The 27385-nt window shown below is 41.7% G+C and overlaps 2 protein-coding genes across 7 annotated transcripts in view; one reads left to right on the top strand and one right to left on the bottom strand.

Moving 5' to 3' along the window:
- The window catches only part of PP2D1 (protein phosphatase 2C like domain containing 1), a 31116-nt gene extending 9291 nt beyond the window's left edge, over nucleotides 1-21825 (top strand). For 4 of the 5 annotated variants that reach the window (XM_061585876.1, XM_061585874.1, XM_061585875.1 and 1 more), the window contains 2 exons: nucleotides 12177-13807; nucleotides 20828-21825. In XM_061585876.1, coding sequence (XP_061441860.1) covers nucleotides 12178-13807; nucleotides 20828-21711 — 2514 coding nt within the window. In that variant the 5' untranslated portion in view covers nucleotide 12177 and the 3' untranslated portion in view covers nucleotides 21712-21825. Of the gene's footprint in view, nucleotides 1-3674; nucleotides 3808-12176; nucleotides 13808-20827 lie in introns of all 5 variants that reach the window. The other variant, XM_061585877.1, reaches the window with a different exon arrangement.
- A 16-nt stretch (nucleotides 21826-21841) lies between these two features.
- The window catches only part of RAB5A (RAB5A, member RAS oncogene family), a 29588-nt gene continuing 24044 nt past the window's right edge, over nucleotides 21842-27385 (bottom strand). For both annotated transcript variants that reach the window (XM_061585879.1, XM_061585880.1), the window contains exons 5-6: nucleotides 26553-26646; nucleotides 21842-23298 (exon numbers count right to left, since the gene is read on the bottom strand). In XM_061585879.1, the coding sequence (XP_061441863.1) occupies nucleotides 23183-23298; nucleotides 26553-26646 (210 nt within the window). In that variant the 3' untranslated portion in view covers nucleotides 21842-23182. The remainder of the gene's footprint in view (nucleotides 23299-26552; nucleotides 26647-27385) is intronic.

Consider the following 27385-nt stretch of genomic DNA (forward strand, 5'->3'; position numbering starts at 1 on the left):
TTGGGGCTGCAGTGTCACCAATATGCGGATGACACTCAGCTCTATCTCTCATTTAAGTCCTCACCAGAGTTGGCTATTCAGACCATGTCCAAGTGCCTGGAGTCTGTAAGTGGATGGATGGGCAAGAATAGGCTGAAACTAAATCCCGACAAGACTGAGGTATTGCTCGTGGGTGACAAAGGAAGGTTGGGAGACATCGACTTGGTGCTTAATGGGGTGAGATTACCCCTGAAAGACCAGGTCCGCAGTCTAGGAGTCATTCTTGACTCCCAGCTGTCCATGGAAGCTCAAATTTCAGCAGTGAGCCGGGCAGCTTGGTATCAATTACATCTGATACAGAGACTGCGACCCTACCTTCCTACACATCTGCTCCCACGAGTGATACATGCCCTGGTCTCTTCTCACTTAGACTACTGTAATGCGCTCTACGTGGGGTTACCCTTGAAAATGATCCGGAAATTGCAGCTGGTACAGAATGCGGCGGCACGCTTAATTAAGCATAGCTGCCGCCGGGATCACATCACCCCGGTGTTAATAGACCTACACTGGTTACCAGCTGTTTACCAGGCCCAATTCAAGGTGTTGGTGTTGACCTTTAAAACCCTATATGGTTTCGGCCCAGTATATCTGAAGGACCGCCTCCAGTATCACCAATCAGGCCACCTTACAAGATCAGCCACACAGGACCTCCTCTCGGTCCCACCGGTCAAAACAGCTAGACTGGTGCGGACCAGGGAGAGGGCATTCTTGGTTGTGGCCCCCACCCTCTGGAACTCTCTCCCTTATGATCTCCGACATGCCTCCTCCCTGGTGGGTTTTCGCCGAGCTCTTAAGACCTGGCTATTCAGGCAGGCCTATAGGAATTGTGGGGTGGATTAGCTTTTTGATATATTATTGGATGTTTTCTGATGTTAGATTAATTGATAATTGTGTTTTGATTGTTTATTGTATTTTCATATGTTGTTGTAAGTCACCTAGAGTGTCCGATAACTCGGACAGATAGGCGACTAACAAATAAAATTTTATTATTATATTATATTATTATCCTTCATGGTTGATAAAAACTAGCAAGGAAGGGATGGCTGGCTGGGGCAGGGAGGTAATTAATGCCTCCTTGCGAGAGGGGGTGATCCCTGCCTGCCTGGTGGTGGTAAGATCGCTCCTTAAGAAACCCTCCCTGGATCCAGAAAATCTGGATAATTATCATCCAGTTGCTAATATTCCCTTCTTGAGCAAGGTTCTGGAGCACGTTGTCACAGGCCAGATCCAGGCTCTCTTGGATGAAACTGATTTTCTAGATCCATTTCAATCAGGGTTTAGACCTGGATTTGGCACAGAGACTGTCTTGGTCGCCCTGTATGATTACCTATGTCAGGAGATAGGGGGATTGTGTCCCTATTAATCCTCCTTGATCTCTTGGCAGCTTTTGACACCATCGACCATGGTATGCTTCTGGAGCAGCTGTCCAAGTTGGGGGTAGTTGGCACTGCTTTGCAGTGGTTCCAGTCCTACTTGGGTGGTCACACTGAGAGGGTGGTGCTTGGGGAGTATTGTACAACTCCATGGAGCCTTCAGTGTGGAGTTCCTCAGGGTTCAGTTTTATCCCCCATGCTATTTAACATCTACATGAAACTGCTGAGTGGGGTCATCTGGAGATGTGGAGTACCTTGTCAGCAATATGCTGATGACCCACAACTCTCCTTTAAATCTCCAGGTACATCAGTGGATGTGCTAGACTGATTTCTTACCTTGGTAATGGACTGGATGAGAGCCAATAAACTGAAGCTCAATCCAGACGAGACTGAGGCACTGCTAGTGGGTGGTTCCTTAGACCAGATGAAGGGGATGTGGCCTGCTCTTGATTGGGTTACACTCCCTCTGAAGGAGCAGGGGGTAGCTTGGGGATACTTCTAGATCTATTACTTTCACTTGAGGCTCAAGTGGCCTCAGTGACAAGGAGTGCCTTCCATAAGCTTCAGCTGGTGGCCCAGTTACAACTCTATCTGGACAGGAATAGCCTGACATCTGTTGTCTACTCTCTGGTAACCTCTTACTATAATGCGTTATATGTGGGGGACAGTTCGGAAGCTGTGATCCTAATTGTGACTTGTGGTGCACAATTCAGCAGCCAGATTGCTCACTGGGACAAGATAGTCTGAGCACATAACACCAACTCTGTCACAACTGCCCATTTGCTACTGGGCCAAGTTCAAGGTTCTAGTTGTGGTGTACAAAGCCCTATACAGCTTGGGACCAGGATACCTGAAAGACTGTCTTACCCCTTACATACCCAGTTGATCACTGCGCTCTGCAGGTGAGGGCCTCCTGCAGATACCATCTTATCAGGAGGTTCATTCTGCACAATATAGGAAACGGAACTTTAGTGTGGTGGCACCTACCCTGTGGAATTCCCTCCCCTTAAATATTAGGCAGGCACCATCTCTGCTATCTTTTTGGTGCCTTTTGAAGACTTTCCTCTTTCAGCAAGTCTTTTAAGTTGAGACCTATCTCAGTCTGCGTCTGTGTTAGAATTGCTTTTAATATGTTTTCTTTAATAATGTTTTTAACTTTTTTGTTGTTTTTAAAGCTGTTTTTAAAGCTTTTAAAAATGTTTTTAACATTGTTTTGTTTTAATGTATGTTAAGGTCTGTTTATGATGCTTTGAAGTGTTTTTAGCATTTCTGTTTGCCGCCCTGGGCTCCTGCTGGGAAGAAGGGCAGGATATAAATCAAATAATAAATAAATAAATAATAAACGGCACTGGTTACCAGTTACTGTCTGGGCTCAATTCAAAGTGCTGGTTTTGACCGATAAAGGCTTATACGGCTCAGGACCCCAGTACCACAAGGACCACCTTGCCCCACATGAACCAACTGGGACCCTGCATTCAGCATCTGAGGCCCTTCTTTGTGTGCCTCCCCAGAGGGAAGTGCCTAGGATGGCAACACAAGAAAGGGCCTTTTCAGTGGTGGCCCCCTGCTCATGGTATGCTCTTCTCAGAGTCACACACCTTGCACCATCATTATCTATATTTAGACACCAGGCAAAACATTCTTCTTCTCCGAGGCATTCATCTCTTAATTTTTTGGAGGGCTTTTGATGTAGCCTCTTTTAGTGGGTAGTTGTTCCACCATCTTTTCCATGTATTGTGTTCTTTTTTAAACTTTTTGTTTGTGTTAGTTTTATATTGGTTTTAATCTTTTTATTGTATGTCACTGTGGGTTCATTTTTATGAAGAAAGGTGACTAATAAATTTAATAAATATCCCTTGGATTGCATTGCAAAAGATGCACTAAAGACAATGCAATTGTTAGAGATTAGGAAAATTACAAAGAGGAAGAAAAGACAAAGGTAATGTGCATCTATGCATACTTACCATGGGATATGTCTAACTGAACTTTAGAGTGGGTCTTTTGAGTCAACATGCATCAGTTCAAGCTGTGATCCTAAACAAACTTACTTGGAAGCATGTCCACTGAAAGGCAGGTGACTTAACCATGCAATCCTGTGTCTCAGAAATAATATCCATTGGATTCAGGAGGACTCATGACCGCATAGATTGCAGCCTCACTTCCAAGTAAATATATTTAGGGTGTTTAAATTGTACTACTTCTTTTTTTAAAAAAAAATCCATGATCTGTTGACACAACTATCCTCTCCTTGTTGCAATGTAGAATGTGATCATGCAATAAACAGACAAGAAAGACGACTAACAACAAAGTCAGTTCAACAACTTTGGGTGCAGGCTTGTCAATACTAAAACTTAGAGCTTGGCAGCTGTGATGTTCCTATATTAATGTATATATGGTAAGTGTTGGTTGTTTAGAAGATACATGGTAAGTGGAGTGAAAGAGGGGGAGTGAATGGGCAGTAGAATGCGAGATGATTGGCTGAGTGTTTAAAATGTCTGAATGTATAAAAGGAAGAGTGAGAGTGGAATCTGGGGGGGAGAAGAGAACTGAGTGGGTTGCTTGGTGGGGTTTAGAGAGTTGTTTGCCAGGAGGGAGGTGGAGTTCGGATTAGTATTGAGTAAAACCATATGCTTATGTGCCTTAAGAAGAAATCTTGTTAATCTTGTTAGCTTTGTTATCTTTAATAAATACTTAATTTGGTTTACCAAAGGCCTGATCCTTGGCTGGGGTTTCACAGACCAGAAGGGAGGGTAAGGTAATGACCAAGGCTGAAGGGGAACTGTAACAAATGGTGGCAGCGGTGAAGAGAATAACAATACCAGTATTCAGAGTCTCTGGGAATACTAGTATTAGGACGTGACTGGTGGTTGCCTAGCAGGGGGATCTGTTGAGATCTGTGCTAGAGCGGGGAGAGAAACAATAAAAAAAGACAGTCCGGACTGGTGGAGTCCCTGGTGGTGTCTAGTGACAGGCAGTAGCCACGCGCAGGTAGGAACCTGACAGGGAGAGCCAGGGAAGGGCTGTCACATGTGGTGGCAGTAGCGGTGGGATACGAACAACAGAGAATCCAGATACGAATACTAGAGAATCCAGAACAGTGGTGTGGCAAACAGAAATAACAAAACAAGATTTCTTGTGAGAGTGACTGGCAAAGAGTGTGTGGCAAAGAGTGAGTGAACTCAAACACCATGACTGAATATATAAAAATGAAAAGAGAAGAGCTGGTGGAGAAGTGCATAACATTCAATTTACCTCACGAGGGTAAAGGGGTAGATGAATTGAGGGTAGCACTTATAGGATTTGCAACTGCCCAGCAAAAACAACCTGTCAGGGAAGAGACCACAGAAGGATACTCAAGCAATCCCGCTTATATAGAGTACTTGAGAGAGAAGTTAAGATGGGAGCATGAGTTGGAAACTGAGAGATTGAGGAGGGAGGCTGAGGAAAAAGACAAACAGTGGGTCTTTGAGGCTGAGGAAAAAGACAAACAGAGGGAGTTGGAAACTGAGAAGTTGAGAATGGGGTTTGAGGAGAGGGAGAAGCAACGAGCATTGGATGCTGAATTACAAGTAGAAAAGTTAAAATTTGATAGAAAGAAATTTCACTCTGAGGAGACAAGGAAAGACAGAGATGGAGCAAAAATAAAAATTACTCCAAAGGACTTTGCTGTCTATGAGCCTGGTCAAGATCCTCAAATTTACCTCAGCACCTTTGAAAAAGCAGCTCAGTTGTGGGGGCTACCTGAAGATAAATACATGCAGTATTTATCAAACCTGATTAAAGGGGAATTGGCTGAGGTATACCAATATTTCCCCTCAGACAGGCCCGTCACCTATGCTGAATTCAAAGAAGCGGTGTTTAAAAGATTCAGACTGGGGCCTGATTATTTTAGAAAGCTTTTCAGAAACTGCCAGATACAGACAGGGAGGTCTTTTGTGGCACTGGGAGCAAAACTGATGGACATATTTGGGAAATGGCTGACAAGTGCAAAACCTCAGTCTGTGGAGGAGGTGAAAAACCTCATGATATTGGATCAATTATACCATCAGTTACCACCAGAAATAAGGCTCCTGGTCAAAGACCGTTCCCCTACATCGGTGCAGGAGGCCGCAGAGATGGCGGATCACTTCGCCTCCAACAGAACTGGCTGGGTGGGGAAAACATCAAGAGATTTTAAACCCAGACCATATAACGCTGGCAGAAGGGATGTGGTACCACAGAGAGTGAGTCCTCCAGTAAAATCTGAAGGGCACAGGACACCCCAGAGTGGATCTGTGTACCCTAAAAGTGAGGAGAAATTATGCTACAAATGTGGTAGACCAGGGCACCTACGTTTTCAATGTGAGGTTGCCAACCCCATTAGTAATCCTGCTCAGACAAGGGCAGTGAAAACAGAGCCCAAGGCTTTAGAAACAGCGAAAAAGGTTCAGTTCTGCCACATAAACTGGACAGAAGTAACAGACCTTGATTCAAGTCTGAGAGAGGAAGTGAGTGTACAAGGGGCAAATTATTGGGCATTGCTTGATACTGGTGCCGCTCAGACATTACTGAGGCCAGATTTAATAAAATATGAGGTAATATTACCTCAGGAAACTGTGACTATCCAAGGAGTGAGGGGTCAACCAGAAAGTTTGCCTGTGGCCCTGGTGGATATGACTTGGAGAGGCCGAGAGGGCCAATATAAAGTAGGCATTAATGCCCAGCAACAAGAACCAGTAATACTGGGAAGAGATGTAATGGGAGCCCAAGGAAAGATCTATGTAGTGACCAGACAGCAAATTGGCAGAGAAAAAGAAGCCATATTAAGGGGGGCTGAAACAAACAGGGTGGAATCTGTTAACCAGCCTCAGGTCACCATAGCAACCACTAGCAGGCCTGCTGAAGGAGACAAACTGTATCAAGTGGTCTCTGATAATGATGAGGCAGATCAATTCAGGGAAGTGCTACAAAAAGATATAAGTTTGAAGCAGATAAAGGAACAAGCTCTGACCCAACAGATTCCTTTCACTGACAAACTGAGGAATCAAGTTGTGTGTGAAAATGGGATTTTATATAGACTGTGGATGCCTGCTGAGAGAAAGGATGAATGTGAACCAGTGAAGCAATTGATAGTACCTAGCAAATACAGAACCAGATTGCTAGAGGTAGCTCACGATGTCCCATGTGCAGGACATCTGGGAATAAAAAAGACCAAGAGGAGATTGGCTGCACACTATTTTTGGCCAAACATCTCCAAGGATGTAAAACAACATTGTCTATCTTGTGGAATATGCCAAAAGGTGGGAAAAAGTGGAGTAAAGACTAAGGCACCCTTAAAGCCCCTTCCTATAATTGGACAACCCTTTTATAGAGTGGGAATAGATTTGGTGGGCCCTTTTTCCAAACCCACAAGGCATGGCAAGAAATATCTATTGGTGGTGGTGGATTTTGCCACCAGGTACCCAGACGCAGAAGCACTAAGATCCGTGGAAGCCCCTATAGTGGCAGAGGCTTTATTAAAAATCTTTATGAGGCTGGGTTTCCCTCATGAAGTGCTGACGGATCAAGGCAGTGTATTCATGGGAGAAGTGATGCAATGTATGTGGAAATGTTGTGGTCTAAAACATCTAAAGACCACTACTTACCATCCCGCCACTAATGGGTTAACAGAGAGATTCAATGGCGTTTTGAAGGGCATGATAAGAAGCTATGTTCAAGATCACCCACAAGACTGGGATGAACGTTTGGGATGCTTCTTATTTGCATATAGAGAAGTCCCTTTGAACTCATGTTCACTAGAAAAGTGAGGGGACCTTTGGAACTATTAAAAAATTCATGGGAAGGAACCCTGGGAGAGTACAAAACATCTGTAGTAGATTTTGTATTGGAATTCCGCAATAAATTAACATCAATGATGGAAGTGGTGAAAGAGAATCTCAGTCAAGCTCAGCAGAAGCAAAGTTACTGGTATGACAGAACAGCCAGGGAACGTGTGTATGATGTGGGAGATATGGTTATGGCGTTCATACCCAGGAAACATGACAAATTACAGGAAAGCAAAGACAAAGGAGGGGTAGATCAAGTGGAATGGTCAGAGGAGGCGAAGGAGGAAGTAAAAGAAGAGATTCTGAGAGTTTTGAAAACCTATAGGAATCTCTTTAGCAACAAACCTGGCCGAACCAGTATAGTTATACATTCCATTGATACTGGAGATCATGCCCCAATCAGATCCGTTCCGTACCGTGTGAATGGGAAAGTTTTGAATGAGATCAAAAGGGAGGTGGAAGATATGCTGGAATTAGGAGTGATCAGGGAATCCATCAGTCCCTGGGCCTCAAGTATTGTCCTGGTTCCGAAACAAGATGGAACGACAAGGTTTTGCATTGATTATCGGCTAATCAATAAAATTACTGTCCCAGATGCGTATCCTATGCCCAGGGTAGACGCAATGTTAGAGTTATTGGGGGCAGCAACCATTATCTCTACGTTAGACCTCTGTAAAGGATTTTGGCAAATGGAACTAGACGAGCAATCCAGAGCCAAAACTGCCTTCAGTACACCAGATGGGTTATATGAGTTTGTGACGTTACCCATGGGACTAAGGAACTCACCAAGTTCATTTCAGAGGCTAATCAATACTGTGTTGCGAGGCATGTCAGATTTTGCAGTGGCCTATATCGATGACGTGGCCATTTTTAGCAAGTCGGTGCCTGAGCATGTCCAACACCTGACAAAAGTATTGGAGGCCTTAAGAAAAGCAGGCCTCACAATAAAAGCTAAGAAATGCCAGTTTGGACTAAAGGAAGTAATCTATTTAGGACATAAGGTGGGGAGTGGGAAAATCACCCCCTTATGGAGCAAGGTGGAGGCAATACAAGCGTGGCCAATCCCCTTAACCAAAAAACAAGTAAGGGCATTTCTGGGTGTGGCTGGATTTTATAGGAAGTTTGTGAGAAATTTTGGGGAAATAGCAACCCCCTTGCATGAATTAACAAAGAAGAAGTGTTCTGAGCATGTGGTATGGACGGATGAATGTCAGAAGGCTTTTGATCTGTTGAAGCAAGCCTTGTGCCAAGGACCCATATTAATAGCACCAGACTATGAGAAACCATTCATCGTGGCTACAGATGCGTCGGACCTCGCGCTGGGAGTCGTCTTGCTACAGGAGAGAGAAGGCACCAGACATCCAGTGGCGTACCTGAGTCGCAAGCTGACGCCGAGGGAGAAAAACTATTCGTCGGTCCAGAAGGAGTGCCTAGCGGTCGTGTGGGGACTGAACAAGTTGCGCCCATATGTGTGGGGACGAAGATTCACAGTGACTACGGATCATCGGGCCTTGTTATGGTTGCAGACTATGAAAAACCATAACACTATGCTGCAGAGGTGGTCCTGGGCCCTACAGGACTATCAAGTGGACTTCCAGTTCATCAAAGGCAAGGACAATGTACTGGCCGATGGACTTTCCAGGCAAGTGGCTAGGACTGCAGTGACGTGACAAGACAGAGGAACAAAGAAAGACATTTTCCCCATAGAGACTTTTATTTGTTAACACGACGTATAAATCCTGGAACAGGAATAATACTCTGCTGTTGTTTAAGGGGGGGGAAATGTGATGTTCCTATATTAATGTATATATGGTAAGTGTTGGTTGTTTAGAAGATACATGGTAAGTGGAGTGAAAGAGGGGGAGTGAATGGGCAGTAGAATGCGAGATGATTGGCTGAGTGTTTAAAATGGCTGAATGTATAAAAGGAAGAGTGAGAGTGGAATCTGGGGGGGAGAAGAGAACTGAGTGGGTTGCTTGGTGGGGTTTAGAGAGTTGTTTGCCAGGAGGGAGGTGGAGTTCGGATTAGTATTGAGTAAAACCATATGCTTATGTGCCTTAAGAAGAAATCTTGTTAATCTTGTTAGCTTTGTTATCTTTAATAAATACTTAATTTGGTTTACCAAAGGCCTGATCCTTGGCTGGGGTTTCACAGACCAGAAGGGAGGGTAAGGTAATGACCAAGGCTGAAGGGGAACTGTAACAAATGGTGGCAGCGGTGAAGAGAATAACAATACCAGTATTCAGAGTCTCTGGGAATGCTAGTATTAGGCCGTGACTGGTGGTTGCCTAGCAGGGGGATTTGTTGAGATCTGTGCTAGAGCGGGGAGAGAAACAATAAAAAAAGACAGTCCGGACTGGTGGAGTCCCTGGTGGTGTCTAGTGACAGGCAGTAGCCACGCGCAGGTAGGAACCTGACAGGGAGAGCCAGGGAAGGGCTGTCACAGCAGCCAATACAAATACTGCAAACAAGGTGTTATATGCCGCTGGTAGTTTACTCCCACAAACAACCTAGCCAATGCATTCTCCTCCAACTGTAGCCTCCAGATCAACCTCATGGGTAGCCCCACATAGAGTGCATTGCAGTAATCCATCCTTGAGGTTACCAATGCACGGACAACTGTGATTAAGCTATCCTGTCTTTGGTTGCCTTATATGATGGCCTTTGTCGGGAGAGACACCAGATAGCTGGGGTTCAACCAGTTCTGGATGGGGTTGCACTCCTCCTAAAGGAGCAGATGTGCAATTTGGGGGTACTTCTGGATCCATTATTGTCACTGGAGGCACAAATGGCCTCGATGGTGTGGAATGCCTTCCATCAGCTTTGGCTGTGACCCTGTCTGTACAAGGATAGCCTAGCTTGTCATCTTCACTCTGGGAATCTCTAGGTTAGATTACCGCAATGTGTTATACATGTGGCCGCCTTGGAAGACAGTTTGGAAACTGCAGCAAGTGCAGAACTTAGTGGCCAGATTGTTGACTGGAGATAGGAAGTTTGATCATATAACATTGATCCCGGCCCGACTTTATTGGCTACCAATTATTTTCCAGGCTCAATTCAAAGTGCTGGTTTTGACCTATAAAGCCTTATGTGACTCAGGACCCCAATACCTCAGGGACCACTTCTCCCCACACGAACCTACCCAAGACTCTGTGTTCATCATCTGAAGTCCTCGGTGTGCCCCTCTGAGGGAGTTGGCGGAGGGTGGCAACACAAGATCAGGCCTTTTTAATAATGGCTCCCCTGCTATGGAATACTCTCCTTAGAAAGCTGCACCTGACACCATTGCTATCAGTGTTAGGCACCAGGTGATGACATTTTTATTCACCCAGACATTTTGCTCCTAACTGGTATTCATCGTTTAGCTGGGTGGGGTAGGATGTGTACTTTTTCTGATATTGTAGGATGATTAGTTACTAATGTTCTTTCATCTTTATTTTAAATTTTATACTGGGTGCTTTTTAAAAATTGTAAATCAGTTTGAGATTATTTTTTGTAATATAGATCATCATCATCATCTCAGGAAGACAAAATATCACCCCACTGCTCATAAGGAAAAGTGATAGGTCTGGAACTTTTAAGTTTATAAAAATTTAACTAAGTGGGGAAAGACATTTATAAATATGGACAGTGATGGCGGGGCTTCCTCTCTTACTATACTAGAATGTAAACACTTGAAATTGATTGACAGTTGATTTAGGACAGACAAAATAATGTACTTCACACAATGCATAATTAACTTATTGAATTTGTAGCCCCAATATGGTGATAATGAACTAAGTAAGAAGGCTGTAAAGGGGGATTACACAAATTCATGGAGTGTGGATCTCTCAATAGTGTTTAGCCGAGATGGCCATATGGATTTACCAGGTTCAGAGGTAGTGTATCACTGAATACCAGATGCTAAGGAGGGAGCAACAGTGAGGAAAGACCTGTCTGTGGCCTTCCCAAAGGCATCTGACTAGTGTCTTGGCTACGGTTAGAAACAGAATACTAGGCAAGATGGATATTTCATCTACTAGCAAGAACTCTCTGTTCTTCTGATAGCTTACACAAAGTGCTTGTTTTTAAAAACTCTTTCTAAGATGTAAAAATTAAAACCAGAAGACCGTTTTGTTACATGAAAAATGGAAATGGACTGCCTTCAAGTCGATTCCAATTTATGGCTACCCTATGAATAGGGTTTTCATGGTAAGCGGTATTCAGAGGGGGTTTACCATTGCCTCCCTCTGAGGCTAGTCCTCCCCAGCTGGCTAGGGCCTGCTCAGCTTGCCACAGCCGCACAAGCCAGCCCCTTCCTTGTCTGCAACTGCCAGCTGGGGAGCAACTGGGCTGCTTGGGACTATGCAGCTTGCCCACGGCTGCACAGGTTGCAGGGCAAGTAACCCTCATTGTGGGGGTGATCTTTAGCTGGCCCTTTCCACCCAGGAGACACGAGCAGGGATTTGAACTCACAGACTCTGGACTCCCAGCCAGGCTCTCCTCCCCACTGTGCTATACCAGCATAGACTTATCAAAATGTCCATGTATCTTTTTCAAAAGTAGATTGTACCTCACCATTCCCCAGTCATTTATCCTAAACATCACAGAATGACAAGGTGAACTCACCCTTCCTCCAAGGAGCTCAGGGTGGCATACATGTGGGCTATAACAGCCATGTATGGTGGTTTAAGCCTGAGTGAATGTGTCAACAGATTCAAGATCACCTAGTGACAAGATAAATACTCTATTACTTTTTTCTTTGAAAAAGATTTCTTTCCTGCCCTATGCCATATTAGACTGCTTTGAACTCTTCACAAGCTGTTGGCCATATGGTGTGAAGGCTATTAGAGAGAGACAAGCCTTAAAGCTCCATTTGGCATACAGAACTAATTGCAAAGCTATTTGGAAGTATCACTTAGATTTTTTTGACAAGGCTAATTAAAACACATTTGACTTTTTCTTTGCTTTGTTTTTGTAGAATGACATGTGAGACACAATCTCAGCACTCTAAATTGCCCAAAGGTGTGGGAGATTCAACAAAGGTATCCAAGATTGATTTCAAGAAAGTTGACCATCTTGACATTACAGTACTTTGTTCCATATGTCAACAAAAGGTACACATTAGCCAACTTTTTTATCATAAAAAAGTTCATCAGGCTCAAGCTGTACTGGATTATCAGTGGCCATGGGTGGAACCAATAGATATAAACAAAATAGCTGTTCAGAGAAAGCAACTAATTTTAAGAATGAGAAGGACTATTAAGTACATTGAACGAAAGAAAGAAAAGATTGGTTATTCATTTGAGCTCCTTAAGGAAAGCCTGAAGATTGCTCCCTATTTTTGCATCAACAGTATTGCTCAAAGTTCTGTGCATGCTAAAGAAATAACCAATCCATTGATAAAAGCCATTGCAATTTGTCAAGACAAAAATGCTGTTTGGCATACAAGCTTGGAAGATGTATTTGTTGTATTAGACAATTATGGAAATAGGGCAGGAACATGCTTTCTTGGACTCTTTGATGGAAGTAATGGGATTTCAGCTGCAGAGACAACTTCAGCTGAACTTCCCCTTTTACTACTCGATCATCTTTCTCGTGGAGATCCCTCCTACCAAATGAGTGAAGCTGGAAAAAAAGTGCTTGATTCATTTTGCACCATCTTTAGGGCAGATTATAGAGCAAGGGAGGACATTTTCACTGATAAGGGTGGCAAAAACAAGAAATCTTGGCCAAGTGAGTGTGAATGGATTCACAGAGCACATGCCATGTCTTTTTGGCGAATGGACAGGCTTTTACGACTTGGAAGAAATGAAGTTTCCAGAGTTTGCTGGAGTAGTTGTACAGCTGCTACCTGTTTAGTAGAAAAGATAAGCCAGAAAAAGCAAAACCCACAGTATCAAGAAAAGAAGAAAACACTTGAAAAGATAATTGATAAAGAAGAGGAAAACATTCTGCAAGAGGATGAGCTGCCTGAAAGGATAAACAGAGCAAAGAAAAGAAGTGACACAGAACAAGGGGCAGCTCTGCGTATAGGTTATAAAGAAACAGGCAGTGTCATGGAACGGCCACCAGAGGAGCCGCTTGAAAGAACAAATGACAAACAGGAAAACAGCACGGCAGAGCCAGAAAACAATGAGCAGACTGCAAATAATAAAGATGACATTCAGGAGGATCTGCTTCAAGACACAGAACAGCAGCAAGGACGGCCACTCGAAAGAGCAAATGATCACATCATAGAGCCAGGAGACGATGAGCAGATAATTGCAGATAATATAGATGGGAGCCAGGAAGAAGGTCTGCTTGAAAACACAGAACAGCAGCAAGGAGAGCCACTCCAAAGAGCAAATGATGGCATCAGAGAGCCAGGAGACAATGAGCAGATAATTGCAGATAATATAGATGGGAGCCAGGAAGAAGGTCTGCTTGAAAACACAGAACAGCAGCAAGGAGAGCCACTCCAAAGAGCAAATGATGGCATCAGAGAGCCAGGAGACAATGAGCAGATAATTGCAGACAACATAGACTGGATCCAGAAAGAGGGACAGCTTGACAAAGATAGTTCTGTGCGGGCAGAAGAAAATATTGGACTAATGCATATTGCTAATATTGGTATGTATGAAATGCAGGTACTATCTCCCACTAATCTACTCATTTTTACAATTTTTGGCCTATCAGTTTTCAGAGATAAGTGTCTACAATTTATTTCAATACTGCAGAGCCTTGGATCATAACTAGCCCTTCATAAACAGAAGGGTTCCTTTCATTTGCAGACAAACAGGGATCCAGCAGATTTTGCTTGAGTACAGGGATGACATTTTTTCTTGTTGATCTCCCCTTCCCCCTGCTCTCCAGAGCAGCTCTCTCTCTTTCTCTCTTTCACCAAAGGGACTGCAGGAGGGGAGGGGAGATTGCTAAAAAAAAAAGTGACACCTTCCACTAGTGGGAGCATCCCATTAGCAGAACTCCACTCAGAATATTCTACCAGCGGAACCTTAGTTAGGATCCAAGCCAAAATTTTCAAGATGAAATACTTTTGAAAGTACCTCAGCACTAAAAAATAAAGAGCGTGGGGGGGCAATTCAATATAGTATACACTAATTTAGAATATGTATTTTGTTCAATGGGATTTGTTCTCACCCAGACCCTGAACCGAAATAGGAACAGTGTTAGTTCTCCTAATTAACAGGCTTCTCCTCCCAAATATTTTTGTCATAGGTCTGGTACTTTATTATGTCCAACTAAACAGAGTGAGGTCCTAGTTCAAATGCAGCAAACTTGTTATGGATTGGGTATGTGAAAATAGTTTGTGTGCATGTGTGTGTCTATATGTGTGCCTAGGACAAGCAAGGTGTTTATTGGGCAGACTAAACAAGCTCATTGGCTGGGTTAGCTCATATGTCGCTTCAGGCCATCTCCTCTGTTAAGATTTTCCTTTTTCCCCATGACAAAAACAGCCTCAATCATAGAATCATCAGGTTGTTCAGGAACCAGAGGACTGACCACTCACATATGGGGAGTAGAAATAGCCATGACAGTGCCATTGGCTTAAATCTCCAAAGCAGAAGCATCCAACCTTTCTAACAGTGGCACTAAAGAGGGGGAACACACAGACTCAAGGTGATACGTGAAATGGGTTGTGACTTGTTGAAAAAGGGAAGACAGATGGGTAAAACCCTACCACATGCATTGCATAGAAACCTGCTTAGCTGAAACCTTCTAAGTAGAAATACTGAGGTAAGTCTATGGTAGGAAAATTACATGCAACGCACCTACCTCAAATGTTGTACTTTGGAGCTCTCATAAACCATTTAAGTCAGATGCCACTAGGAACATGTCCATTTCACATAATTGCTTCATGCTTTTGCTTTTACTTCACAACTTTGTTCATAATTTGCAGTTATAAACACAGTGAATTCAATGTTAGGGGTCATGAGGAAAGGGACTGAAATAAAACTGCCAATATCTTAAGGACATTATACAAATGTGGTAAGACTGCGCTTGGAATATTGAATACAGTTCTGGTCACACCTAAAACAGGCAACTAAAATGATCACGGAGATGAAGCAACTCCCAAGTAAGGAAAGAGAACAGCTAGGGCTTTTTAGAGACAAGGCAAGTATGCGGGGGAGGAGGGGATGACATGATAGAGGTGTATAAGGTTATGCATGATGTGAAGAAAGTGGAGAGAGGGTCATCTATTGAAGATGAATGTCAAAAGATTCAGGACTGACAAAAGGAGGTACTTCTTCACAGTGCATAGTTGAATTTACGCAATTCACTCCCACAAGACGTAGTTGCAGCCTCCTAAGTTGGACAGCTTTAAAAGAAGTTTAAACAAATTCATGGAGGATAAGACGACTGATGGCTACTAGCTGTTACAATTGTGTACTACCTCCCAGTACCAGAAGCAGAATGCCTCTGAGTATCAGTTATTGGGGAGGACATGTGGAGACAGAGCTGCTGTTACACTTATGCTCCACTTGTGGGCTTTCCATAGGCATCTAGATTGGCCACTGAGAACAGGATGCTGAATTAGACAAGGGTTTTGGCCTGAGTCAAGGCTCTCTCTGTTGGAATTGCGGCTTGCCTGTCAGGACAATGCCACTGCGTATAACAGGAATGAATAGAGTGAATAGAGACAGAACGCTAGAAGTGGTGAAGATGAATCTTTTACTGATTCAATAGCTTACAGATACACGAGCTCTCTCCTTCACATACATCAAATGCGCCCCCCACACCCTGAGCTGTTTCTATGGCGTTATATAGCCTTGGCAGCTTTCCTGCCCAGCCACCTGCAGCCTTCGGTCTGTTCTCTGTCCTTGAGCCCCAGAGTATGCTTACTTTAACCCTATCCATGCTCTGTTTGGAACACTTCATGTCTCAGCATTCTAACAAGCCCCCACCTTCCAAACAGACATGGCTTTCATACTTTTTACATTTTACAGTTTTTTTTCATCTTACACATGTCACAATTACAATTCAGTTATTTTCAGTTTTACAGTTTCCATTTCTCTGTTTCTTGCTTTATTGTTACATTTCATACATTGTTAATCTTTTACTATACACAAGCCCATTTTGTTTATTAACTTGTCATGCATTTCTTCAGTCAATGGTTTTGTTAATACATCAGCAAGCATTTCTTTAGTGTTCACATAGCTCAATTCAATCAATTTGCTTTGTACACAGTCTCTAACGTGGTGAAACCGCACACTCACGTGTTTAGTGCGCCTATTGTTGGTTTCTGATTCAGCCAAACGTATGCACGACTGATTATCCTCATATACTCTTATTGGCTTTTGGATTTCTATCTGTGCTTCCTCCATTAAGAGTTCATACCAATTCAATTCGTGACATGCCATGGACAGGCTGATGTATTCTGCTTCAGTACTAGATGTTGGCACAAGCGTTTGCTTTCTGCTGAACCAGTCTATTGTAGACCCATGAAACATAATCAACACACCCGCTGTTGATTTACGGTTATTTTTGTCTCCAGCATGGTCTGCATCTACATAACATGCTAGATTTCCTGTTGCTACAGCAGATAGAGCGAGTCCATAATTTACTGTACCCTTGAGATATCTAACTACACGTTTAACCCCACGCCAATCTTTCTCAGTGGGCTTGTCTACTTTTCGACACAGTATGCTAACAGCATTAGCTATATCCGGGCGTGTCACTTTGGCTAAATACTGTAGTTTACCTATGATTTGTCTATACAAGTCTGGGTCAGTAAAGTAGTCACCTTCTGTTTCGTTTTGAAATGACACCGACATGGGTGTTTTCGTTCCATAGCAATCTGCCATCTTACTGTCAGCTAACAGCTGCTCTATTTTGCTTCCTTGATGTAGGATGAAACCACCATTATTATCATGTATTACATGCATACCCAGATACTCTTGTACGGGCCCTAAGCATTTTGTTTACATGTATCGTTTCAAACCAGAGGCAAATTCCTGTTCCTCCTTCTCATTGTTATGCATATATAGGATATCATCTACATAAACAGGACAATAAGATTTCTTTTCCTTGTTTAAGATAGACACATGGATCTGCTACGCAACGTTGAAACCCCATGGCCTTTAACACCTCATCCAACTTGATGTTCCAACATCGTGCACTTTGTTTCAGGCCATATATAGATTTGTGTAACCTGCATGCCATTCCTGGTGGTGTTACACACCCTGGTGGAGGCTGCATATAGATCTCTTCTGTTAAATCTCCATAGAGAAATGCAGTCTTGATATCATAATGATATGCCTTTAAGCCTCTTACAGCTGCCACCTTCAATAGGAGTCGAACAGACTCATGTCTGATTACCGGTGCAAAGACGACATCATAATCTGTGCCCTGTTTCTGTAAGAACCCTTTGGCAACCAGACGTGCTCTATGTATTTCACCTGTGTTTGTTCTTTTATGTTTAAATACCCACTTGCACCCTATCATTGACTTGCCAGGAGGCAATGGCTCCAATGTCCACGTTTTATTGCTATCCATTGCCTCTTAATTCATCCTGCATGGCCTTTTGCCATTTGGCTTGCTCATCCGGAGACATTTGTTTAATCTCATTTATATCCCCTGGATCTCTCTTTGTGCCTCCCTCAATCCACGAGGGACGTTCCTCGCACAACGCTAACGAGGCTTTTATTTGTGGCAGTGCTTGCACTTTTTCCTCCACTACTTGAGTACCTGTAACTGCAGTGAGTGTCACTTGAAACAAAGCCTGCTTAATGAAACCTTTCAAACATGTCTTGTTTCCCTTCACTATCTCACATGTTCTGTTTCTAAATGAAACCGTAAATCCCATCGCACATAGTTTAGATACAGATAAAATGTTACATTGAATGTCTGGCACGTACAAAACATCAGTAATTATCGTATTTAAAGCACTTAAATGCACAGTACCCATAGCTTGTACCTGTTTTTGAGTCCCATCAGCTAGTACCATGTGTGAAGTCGCTGGAACCATAGTCCTGAACATAGACTTGTCTTTTATTAGATTATCAATTGTCCAGGTTCCTTTAATTTTATAGTCTCTGTCTCTGTCTTTCTCTTCAGCTTTCACTAGCTGCACTTCCTTCTCTGTTTTCTCTGCCGCAACTCACAGTCTCTTTGAAGATGAGTTAATGACCCACAACGATAGCATGCCTTTGTTCCAAACGACCTGCCAAACGACCTGCCATTAATCTCAGTCTTTTCACTTTTTCCTTCCGACTTTCCTTCTCCTGTTCAGAAGCCTCCTGACGTCTCTCCCACTACTGTATCAACTTGCCTGTCACGTAAGGGAGCGATAAATCCTCTTCAGGGAGCGCTTCGAGTGAACTAATAAGATTGTCCCATGATGAATTTAATGTTGCCAGGATTATATATATGTGTTGTGAGTCCGGATATATCACATTTCTTTCTTGTAACTCAGCAAACAGCTTTGAAACTTTAAACAAATGTTCAGACATTGTGACGTTATCTGTGTACTTGAGCTGGTACAATCTTCTGGCTAAACTTATTCTGCTGCTCACTGTTTTCCGAACATGGACCTCATTCAGAGCTTGCCAAGTTAATTTAGCTGTTTCTTTATCCTGCACGTATAGGAATTGAGAGTCACTTACTGCCAGGATAATATACGATCTCGCATGTTTATCCAGCCTTATCCACTGTGCCAGTGGGGGATCAGATGGGGGATCCTCTGTTACAACAGTCCATAAGTCTTCCTTTGTTAGAAACGCCTGCATTCTCAGTCTCCAATTCAAGTAATTAGTTTCGTTCAGACGCTCCAGCGGCATCCCTTGCGAAAGTGAAACTGCCATTTTTCAGTTTCCTTGCGTCACTTTGGAGAAACGAAACTTCTCTTTTTACAGCTTCACCGTATCTGATTTCTTTACACTCCAGGCCTCTTTTTACGATCGGCACAGGCTTCCACTGGCTCCTGTCACTGTTCGTGCTTCCTTCGACCGTCGGCTCAGCTCTGCTGCCTCTTTTGCTTCACTGCACTCTGCTTATGCTCTATTCCTTTCCTGTCTCTGGGCCCATAACCCTTGTTGGAATTGCGGCTTGCCTGTCAGGACAATGCCACTGCGTATAACAGGAATGAATAGAGTGAATAGAGACAGAACGCTAGAAGTGGTGAAGATCAATCTTTTACTGATTCAATAGCTTACAGATACACAGATACACAAGCTCTCTCCTTCACATACATCAAATGCGACCCCCACACCCTGAGCTGTTTCTATGGCGTTATATAGCCTTGGCAGCTTTCCTGCCCAGCCACCTGCAGCCTTCGGTCTGCTCTCTGTCCTTGAGCCCCAGAGTGTGCTTACTTTAACCCTATCCATGCTCTCTTTGGAACACTTCATGTCTCAGCATTCTAACACTCTCTTGGAGCTGTTATTGATTTACTGCTGCAATGCTTTACTGACATAACCTCTGCTCTGAAGAGATGAAACATTTGAGTCGCTCTGTAAGATTCAACAGGTTTTCAGTATTTTTCACATGCATACTTGTATTTGTGCAACAAATTTGACGTTTCTTTGTCAATGACCGGGATCTGGAAGGTGTCCAGTTATATATGTGACAGCAGCTGTATAGCAGACACTGAAAGCAGCAGCCCTAATTATCTCCTTTTCCATATCTGTCTGGTTATACAAAACACGTTGCAGTGTCACTATACTGCACATTCGTCCCACCTCATTGGACAGAGAATCTCAGTACAATTATAACATATTTTGTAATAATTTTATTACATATTTTGTAATAAAACAGGCTTCCCCATCCATCCTAGTGCCCTCCAGGTGATGTGCACTACAGCTCCCATCATCCTGATTATTAGGCCATACTGCCTGGGACAAATGGGAGTTGTTGCATAAAGAATCTGGAAGAGAGAAGGCTGTACTATGGCATGACAAGTGAAACCTACAACAGAATGTTGTAGTGTATTGTCACCCGTAAGACAGATGCTCTTTTCCAGAGTTCTAGCCATGTTTTACAGGATACTACAAGCTGTTCAAAGGGCTCAATCAGGAAAATTCACTCTCTTCCTCCCCCATTGTTTTTTTTTCTTTTCCAATTCATCTCTCTCATTCTGTGAGCATACTCAAATCTTGGTTTTGTTTTGTAAAAAAATGACACATTTCTGGATACTTTAGGGCTCTTCCAAGCATGCTGATACCTCCTTCATTGCTTCTTAGTGGCCCTGTTTTGTATCCAAACATATTGGCATTCAGCCACCCAAGTTTGCCATTACTAGCAATGCTAAGAATGAAGGGATGATAGCCCAAGACTTGCTATTTGCAGCAGCAGCAGCCCTGTAGCTATCATAGTGTCTAGTTTCAACCTATGGAAAGCACATTACTAGGCATGTAGAAAGGAGCACGACTTGGAATTGTGGGAGAAGGATAAGTAAGCTATACAGAGCACAAAAGTTTAGCATCAGATAGATATACACCTTAATTGCTATCTCCACGAATTATGAAAAATAATATGAATTGTGCAAAAGGCTATTGTCATAGAATCTGCAAAATTAGGCAACATAACTACTAGAAGGAAAAGCAATGGTTGAAGTTTAAGTCTGCTAGGACAAAGTGTTTGCAAATGAGACAATTCCAGTTACATGATACAGTGATTTTTTTTAAATTGTAGGTAACGTCCATGCTGTTTTATGCAAAAATGGGAAAAGCTATTGGCTTACTAAAGAACACAGCACTTACTGTAGAGAAGAAAGAATGCGTGTTATTCAGAATGGTGGATGTATCAGCAGTAATGAGCCCAAAGGACTGATAGAAGGACTTATCAAAAGTACTCGTGGCCTTGGCCACCATGGAAATCCAAACTTGAAAAATACCGTTATTCCTGTACCACATACAATCTCCCTTCCTGTTGATGATTCATGTCAATTTCTTATTTTAGCTTCTAATGGACTCTGGGAAGTTCTGGATAAAAGTGAAGTAGTACGATTAACATTAATTATGTTTTCTGCTTATTTGCAAAAGTATCAACATGCCCAGCTGAAGAAAAGCTGCATGTCCAAATGTTCAAAGTTACCTTTGGGCAATTTGGAAGATGAATTCTATTCATGGTATTTAAATCTAGAACTTTTTACAGAGACAGACTTAAACAATTTAAGGTCCTCAAGAAATAGTGGCATAAAAGAGGAAGAGATAATTCAGTCAGGCTCATCAGAGGAAGAATCAGAAAGCTCTTTAGAAGTTCCTGGATCATGGGAGTTTAGTGACGATACATCTTATGAAGACAGAGAAACTCCCCCACTAGGATCTCCCACCCAAGAAGATCAAAAGAAAAGTCAAGTGTGTGAGAAAAATGCAGAAGAAACTGTACCTGGAAGTCCTGAATCTTCACAAACATCAGACTATTCAGAAATGAATTCTAGGACATTTTATACCCTTGCAGCTAAGTATATTAGTAAGCACCTTGTAAAAGCGGCACTAAAAGCAGGTTCTAGAGATAATATTACTGTTTTGGTAGCACTCTTAAATGGATGTGATAAAATACCCACTTATATTTAGCATGAATAGTGTCCTTCTGAAGGTAGAAAACTGCTGCTACAGTGAATCCATTTTATGATAAAAGATAAAAGAAACTGTGTCATAATAAACAAAAATTAACACTATGTTAAAAAATTGATGACAATTATGTCCTTTTTTATACCACTTTATTCAAACCTGAGCACCTCAATATAAAACTAAACACTGGTGAACTGTCATTTCCTTGCTAAGCCCAAATTACTGCAAATTTACAATCTGCACATGTAAGTTTCTGCTAGCAGTTCAACATTTAAATAGATTAAATCATCTTTTCTGACACTTGGTAGATTTCATATAATGAAAATAACTAAAGAATTAGTGCAATATACTGGACAGATCAAAATAAAATGGACTTTGGAAAACAAAGTTGCAGATTTCATTACAGACAGACAGTAGTACTTATGTTACAGGTACAGGAGCATCATTTATTACTGTTCTAGCCATTAAGGAAGAACTTAATCCCCTTGATATATGGGGAAAAGAAATGTTAGCTCTTGAAAGTAACTGTACAAATTGTATACTTTTAAGCAACTCTTAAATAGTACAGAGTATTAAACAGATGTAGACTACAATGCAGTACCCTATTTACAGTACATTAATATCCCAATTTAAAATCAAGTTGAATGTACATAATTGTTAGTGCACTGACTGATTTTATCCTTAGGGGAAAGATAACTGTGTAATGGTCAACAGTGATTAAAACCAAAATCAGGTACCTAGTTTTTGCTGGACAGGTCTCAATAGTTTGGTAAAGAGGGAAATTTTGCATTAGAGGTTGAATTCACTGGTTGTGTCATTGTATAAGCAGGAAAAAAATGAATTAAACTTGATTTTTTTACTTTAAACTGGGTCAACACATTTACATATAGTTTAACAAATAAAAACCGATTGTTCTGCAAGCACAGGATTCATAAAATTGTTAGTGCTGCATGTATTTTGCAGTTACATTATGAAAATGTGGAATGTATATTTAAATGGTAGATACCCACATAAACAACATTTTGCATAAATACTGTGAATAAGCTTATAGGATCTTCAGAAGGTGTGTTATAGTTAGGGTTTTTTTTCCCCCCACACCACAAAATGGAGAATCCCAATTCTATTCTCTAACAGTAACCGATATCCAAAGCTTGAGGAACTAACTGGTTAGCTGCAGACCCATGGAGTAGTTCAGTCTATCCCTAATGAGATGTGATACACTTTATAAACCTTTCAACTGAAGCAAGTCTATCCAACTTCCATTTCCCCTCTCTTTTGCTGAAACGTAACAGCCAGTGATACATGCATGTTATTAAAAATTAGGACAAAGTCATTTCTAATACAGAATGATTATTTCATAAGTCTCTTCAATTTTGGAAGCTGTATTGGGCCAGGTTAAACACTCCAAATTCCTTTGTTATTAACAAGTTAGGAAGCAGAAGAATATTCAAGACAGTTTAAAGCAGCTGAAGGTTTAGTTACTACAGCATTGACTCTTAGTTGGTTGTGTTGGTTCAGTAAGATCTACTCCTCTTCCTCTGACAGAGTTGGCCCCTGCATTCTGTTGTTCATTCTTTGGCAACTTTTTAGCTACAAGAAAAGGTAGTTTAAAAAACTTGCATTAAAACTTTTTGAAAGTGTTTCCTATGCACATTCACAGCTAACAGATCACACACTTTTATACATATTACCAATGGTATGCATTGGATCCCAAGCAAGATCACACCAATTTGGAAAGATTTGTAGCAGGACCCCTCTGAATCACCCCAAACTGATCAGGGACCAGAAGTCACCTGAAGTTTAAAAACTGCAAAAATTGAAAAATTGGGGTGATGTACAAAATGTACACATTCCACTTGCCCAATGAAACTTCCCCTTCCTCTCCTTTCCCTGCAGCCCTCCCCAATGCAACCTCAACATCTGGGGGACCCTCTGGAGCAGAATTTGGGGACGTGGGGGAAAAGAGAAATCAAACACAACCCATTTCTCTCAAACCTTGCCATGTAAGGAAAACACCATGTGGTGTGAGGGAGAGGTCTTTTGCGATTGACAAGTGTAGCTTCTCATCAGAGGGAATGATTTTACCAGGGGTTTGGGGGAGGGATGTAATATGATCTTGCTCTTGTCTTTTCTATACTCTTTGCTAGTTCTGCTAGTAGTGCTTGCTTAGAAAATTCTAGAGATTCAGGTTCTTCTGCCTCCATGCAATATGCCCAAATCCACACCTGTAAAATCAGGTTTGCACTTCATTTATGTTACTTTTGGTGCTAATTGACCAGAACACAATCTACCATAACTCTCTAATTCCTGCACCTATTTGCACGTTACTTTCTGAGGGGCACCTTTATGTTATATACCATTTTTCATACTAAAATGAATTGTTAACCACAAAACCACAGGGAGGGAAGCATGCTCACCTCCTCCAACAAGGTCAACTTTAAAGATCCCTAGCACAAAACCTTCTGCATCCATTCTTCTGAAATGTGGCAGATTTCTTTATGTAGGGACACCTCTCTGATGCCTGCTATTTTCATACAAATTGCTCACAAAATAGGGGAAATTAAGCAAATCCTTTTACTATAAAATTAGTCCTTCCAGGAAAACCTTTACAGCTATGGTTCTGAAATTTATCAGGTTTTATCCATGTAAGATAAAAACATTTACCGGTACATTATCTGCAAATTTCAGCCAGTTGTCTCAAAAAGAAAGTTATAGCCATTTCCCTTCGGTAATGAATGGGAAGTCATGTTTCCTGAATAGGGATCCTGATTTGGGCCCAAACAGAACTGACTAGCCTCGGAATCAGTCTGAATAGAACTGGTTGTTTTCTAAAGTGTTGAATTGGTATCTGAACTGAACTTCCCGGTCAGTGCACACTCAGACTGATTTTTCTCATTCTTCTGGCTAATCTTCCCACGTTTAGTCTCTCAGGCCCTACAATTTGTAGGATTGAATAGCCTGGTTATGTGGTCCACAGAATAGTCCTCAAGAATATGCTGTATTAATTGGGTTCTCATCAGAATGGATCTCTTCAGAAAACACTAATAGAAAATACTTACAGTAATTAACAAAAGGCAAGTGGTGCACTGCAGTGTTTAGAACAGCCTTTCCCAACTAGTGGGCCAACAGGTGTTGTTGGACCACAACTCCCATCAGCCTCAGCCAGCATTGCCAATGGTCAGGAAATATGGGAATTGTGGTCCAACAACATCTGGTGGCCCACTAGTTGAAAAAGGCTGGTTTAGAGCAATGAACCAAAACCAGAAATCCCTACTCAGCCATAGATATGACTGAATGGGCTTGGGTCTAGCGTACTTCACAGGAGATAAAATGGATGGAGAGGACTGTAAACGGCTCTAAGCAACTTAGAAGAATGATGGCATAAAAATGCAATAAAACAGTGCTAATAGCAATAAAAAGGATAGGTCATCGTAAGACAAATTTATGTTCGATTTAACCTGTTCAATTGAAAATAGTGCTAACTGGCACATAACATTATGTCCATTCCATACTTCTCTTTTTTGACCTTCAGAAAAGGCTGCGCTATGAGCTCATGCTCTCTTCCTTAAATCCCAATGCAAAGATTAAGTGAGACTGCTTTCCATGCTTTGCTTTCAACCAGAACTTAAACAGTAGTAAGAGCAACAGATTTTAGCAATGTATTTAATTTTAAAGGAAGCACTTTGCTACTATACTTTGTATCAAGAGACCCGCCTACTTGAAGGAATCAAAGAAAATGAGGACAGAGTAAAATTGAAAACAGGATTTAGGTGACCGGCATTCACAAACTCCAATTGGCAAAAAAAACACAACCCGTACTCCTGGCTTATTACCCCAATGCTGACAACGCAATTTTGGGATTGTAACCCATGTAGTACTAAGTTAATATCATTTAGCAGTATACTTGTTCCACTGGTGTAAAAGATTGCAAAATCTGTTGTTCAAGAAGTTTCCACTAGTGCACCTGTTGCATTGGATTCCTCTGTTGCACAACATTAAAATGCATCTGCACAGGAGCCCTTGAACTAGCTGACACAGAATGTTGGATACAGTTCTTTGATTCTATTTTAAATGAAACTTGTGTTCAAACACTCAGTCCCAATAAACGAACACGGTGCTTATCACTAAATGTATATAAGTTTGGCTCTAAAGAAAAATGTGTGATGTCTCACCCATGAAATAGGCTTTCTCACCCCACTTTCCAAAGCAGCCCTAAGTGTTCCATAAAAAGCTATTCATGAGGGTCTGGAGAACCCACAAAACAAGCACTCAATGTAGCCTAGGTAGCTGTAACCATGTAAGGGAAAATTAGCACCTTCCATCCCAAATGCAAAAACAGAGATACCTTCCACATACAAGGGGCAAATTGGATCCAAGCCATAGTTTAGCACAAGATTCACAATATGACAATTAAACATATACTTCATTATGTAGATAATATAAAATCTATTGTTTTCTGAGAGAATCAAAGGAGTTAAGGAGCAGAGACAAATGAAGTCATACCCCTGAGGTCCGTAATCTTTGTTAATCTACATTTCTTTTTAATATTCTGCATTCCACAGATACTATTAACCAAGAATTGATAGATTTGCACACACATGGGCAATATTCCAATTTTGCTCAACAATGTCAGTTCTCATTTGTTCATTGTAAAAGTGCAACCAATCATTGATTTAGAATGGCAAAAGCTTACAGACTAAACAAATAAGTGCTCAGAAGCAATTGGTCCATTTACCACTATTTTCAGATAACTTGTTTGCTGAATGCTGTTAAGTTCCACACTCTTGAATGAGCCAGATACAAATCTGTTTTTAAAATGCAGCTTCCATTGAAGCTTTACTTACCAATTGCCATGAATATTTCATTTACATTCATTGATGTTTTAGCTGATGTCTCCATGAACAATAAACTGTTGTCATCCGCATAACACTGTGCTTCCTGTAAGTTAAGCATGCCAATTTAGTTTTCTTCATGCAGTTGTGGATCATACAGCACTTTATTACTGCCAGCTGAGGGACTACTGTTTTTTCAAAGGCTAAATGTTAACATGCCACATTTGATGAGTCTTCTTCCCTGCTCCTCAAAAAAAAGTGAGCCTTCTTTGGGGTTTGAAAAGGCTCTTGCATAAATCTGTAGAAGCACAATATATTACAAATGATAAATCTATAAGGTTCTGGTATAATTAAAAAGGATTAGGGAGTAAGAAAGCAATTGCAGAAACTAAAAGTAAGAATACAAGTTTAACCTTAAAAAACTGGCTAACAAGATAACTTTTCTCAGCCTCCAGAAAAGCTCATCAGCTTAATGCTGGACTCTAGAACTATGCAGTAAGATCAAGGTCAATGTCAGCTTTTCAGAAATCTTAAAATTGCAGCAGAAAATAAGCTTCTTATGAGTGTAAAAAACCATAATGTACGTCTCTTGCACACTACTGTTTTTACTATGGAGAAGGCATGTCCTGACAACAGCAACTTTAAAAGATGGGTGTAAGTACGTACTGCCTGTATAGGATGACATCTTCTGATGTCTGCCTGCGTGCGCAATAGAAGTCCACTTGTGCAACAGAACTTCATGTTTCTCTCCTCCACCCTCCAATACTACCAAAATCTGCTACAGAGGGTCCCCCCTCAACCCTCCAGAGAAAGGAGAAGTCCTATTGCATTAGTAGGTGCACATA

The sequence above is a fragment of the Rhineura floridana genome, chromosome 10 (assembly GCF_030035675.1).
Source record: "Rhineura floridana isolate rRhiFlo1 chromosome 10, rRhiFlo1.hap2, whole genome shotgun sequence".
NCBI lineage: Eukaryota > Metazoa > Chordata > Lepidosauria > Squamata > Rhineuridae > Rhineura > Rhineura floridana.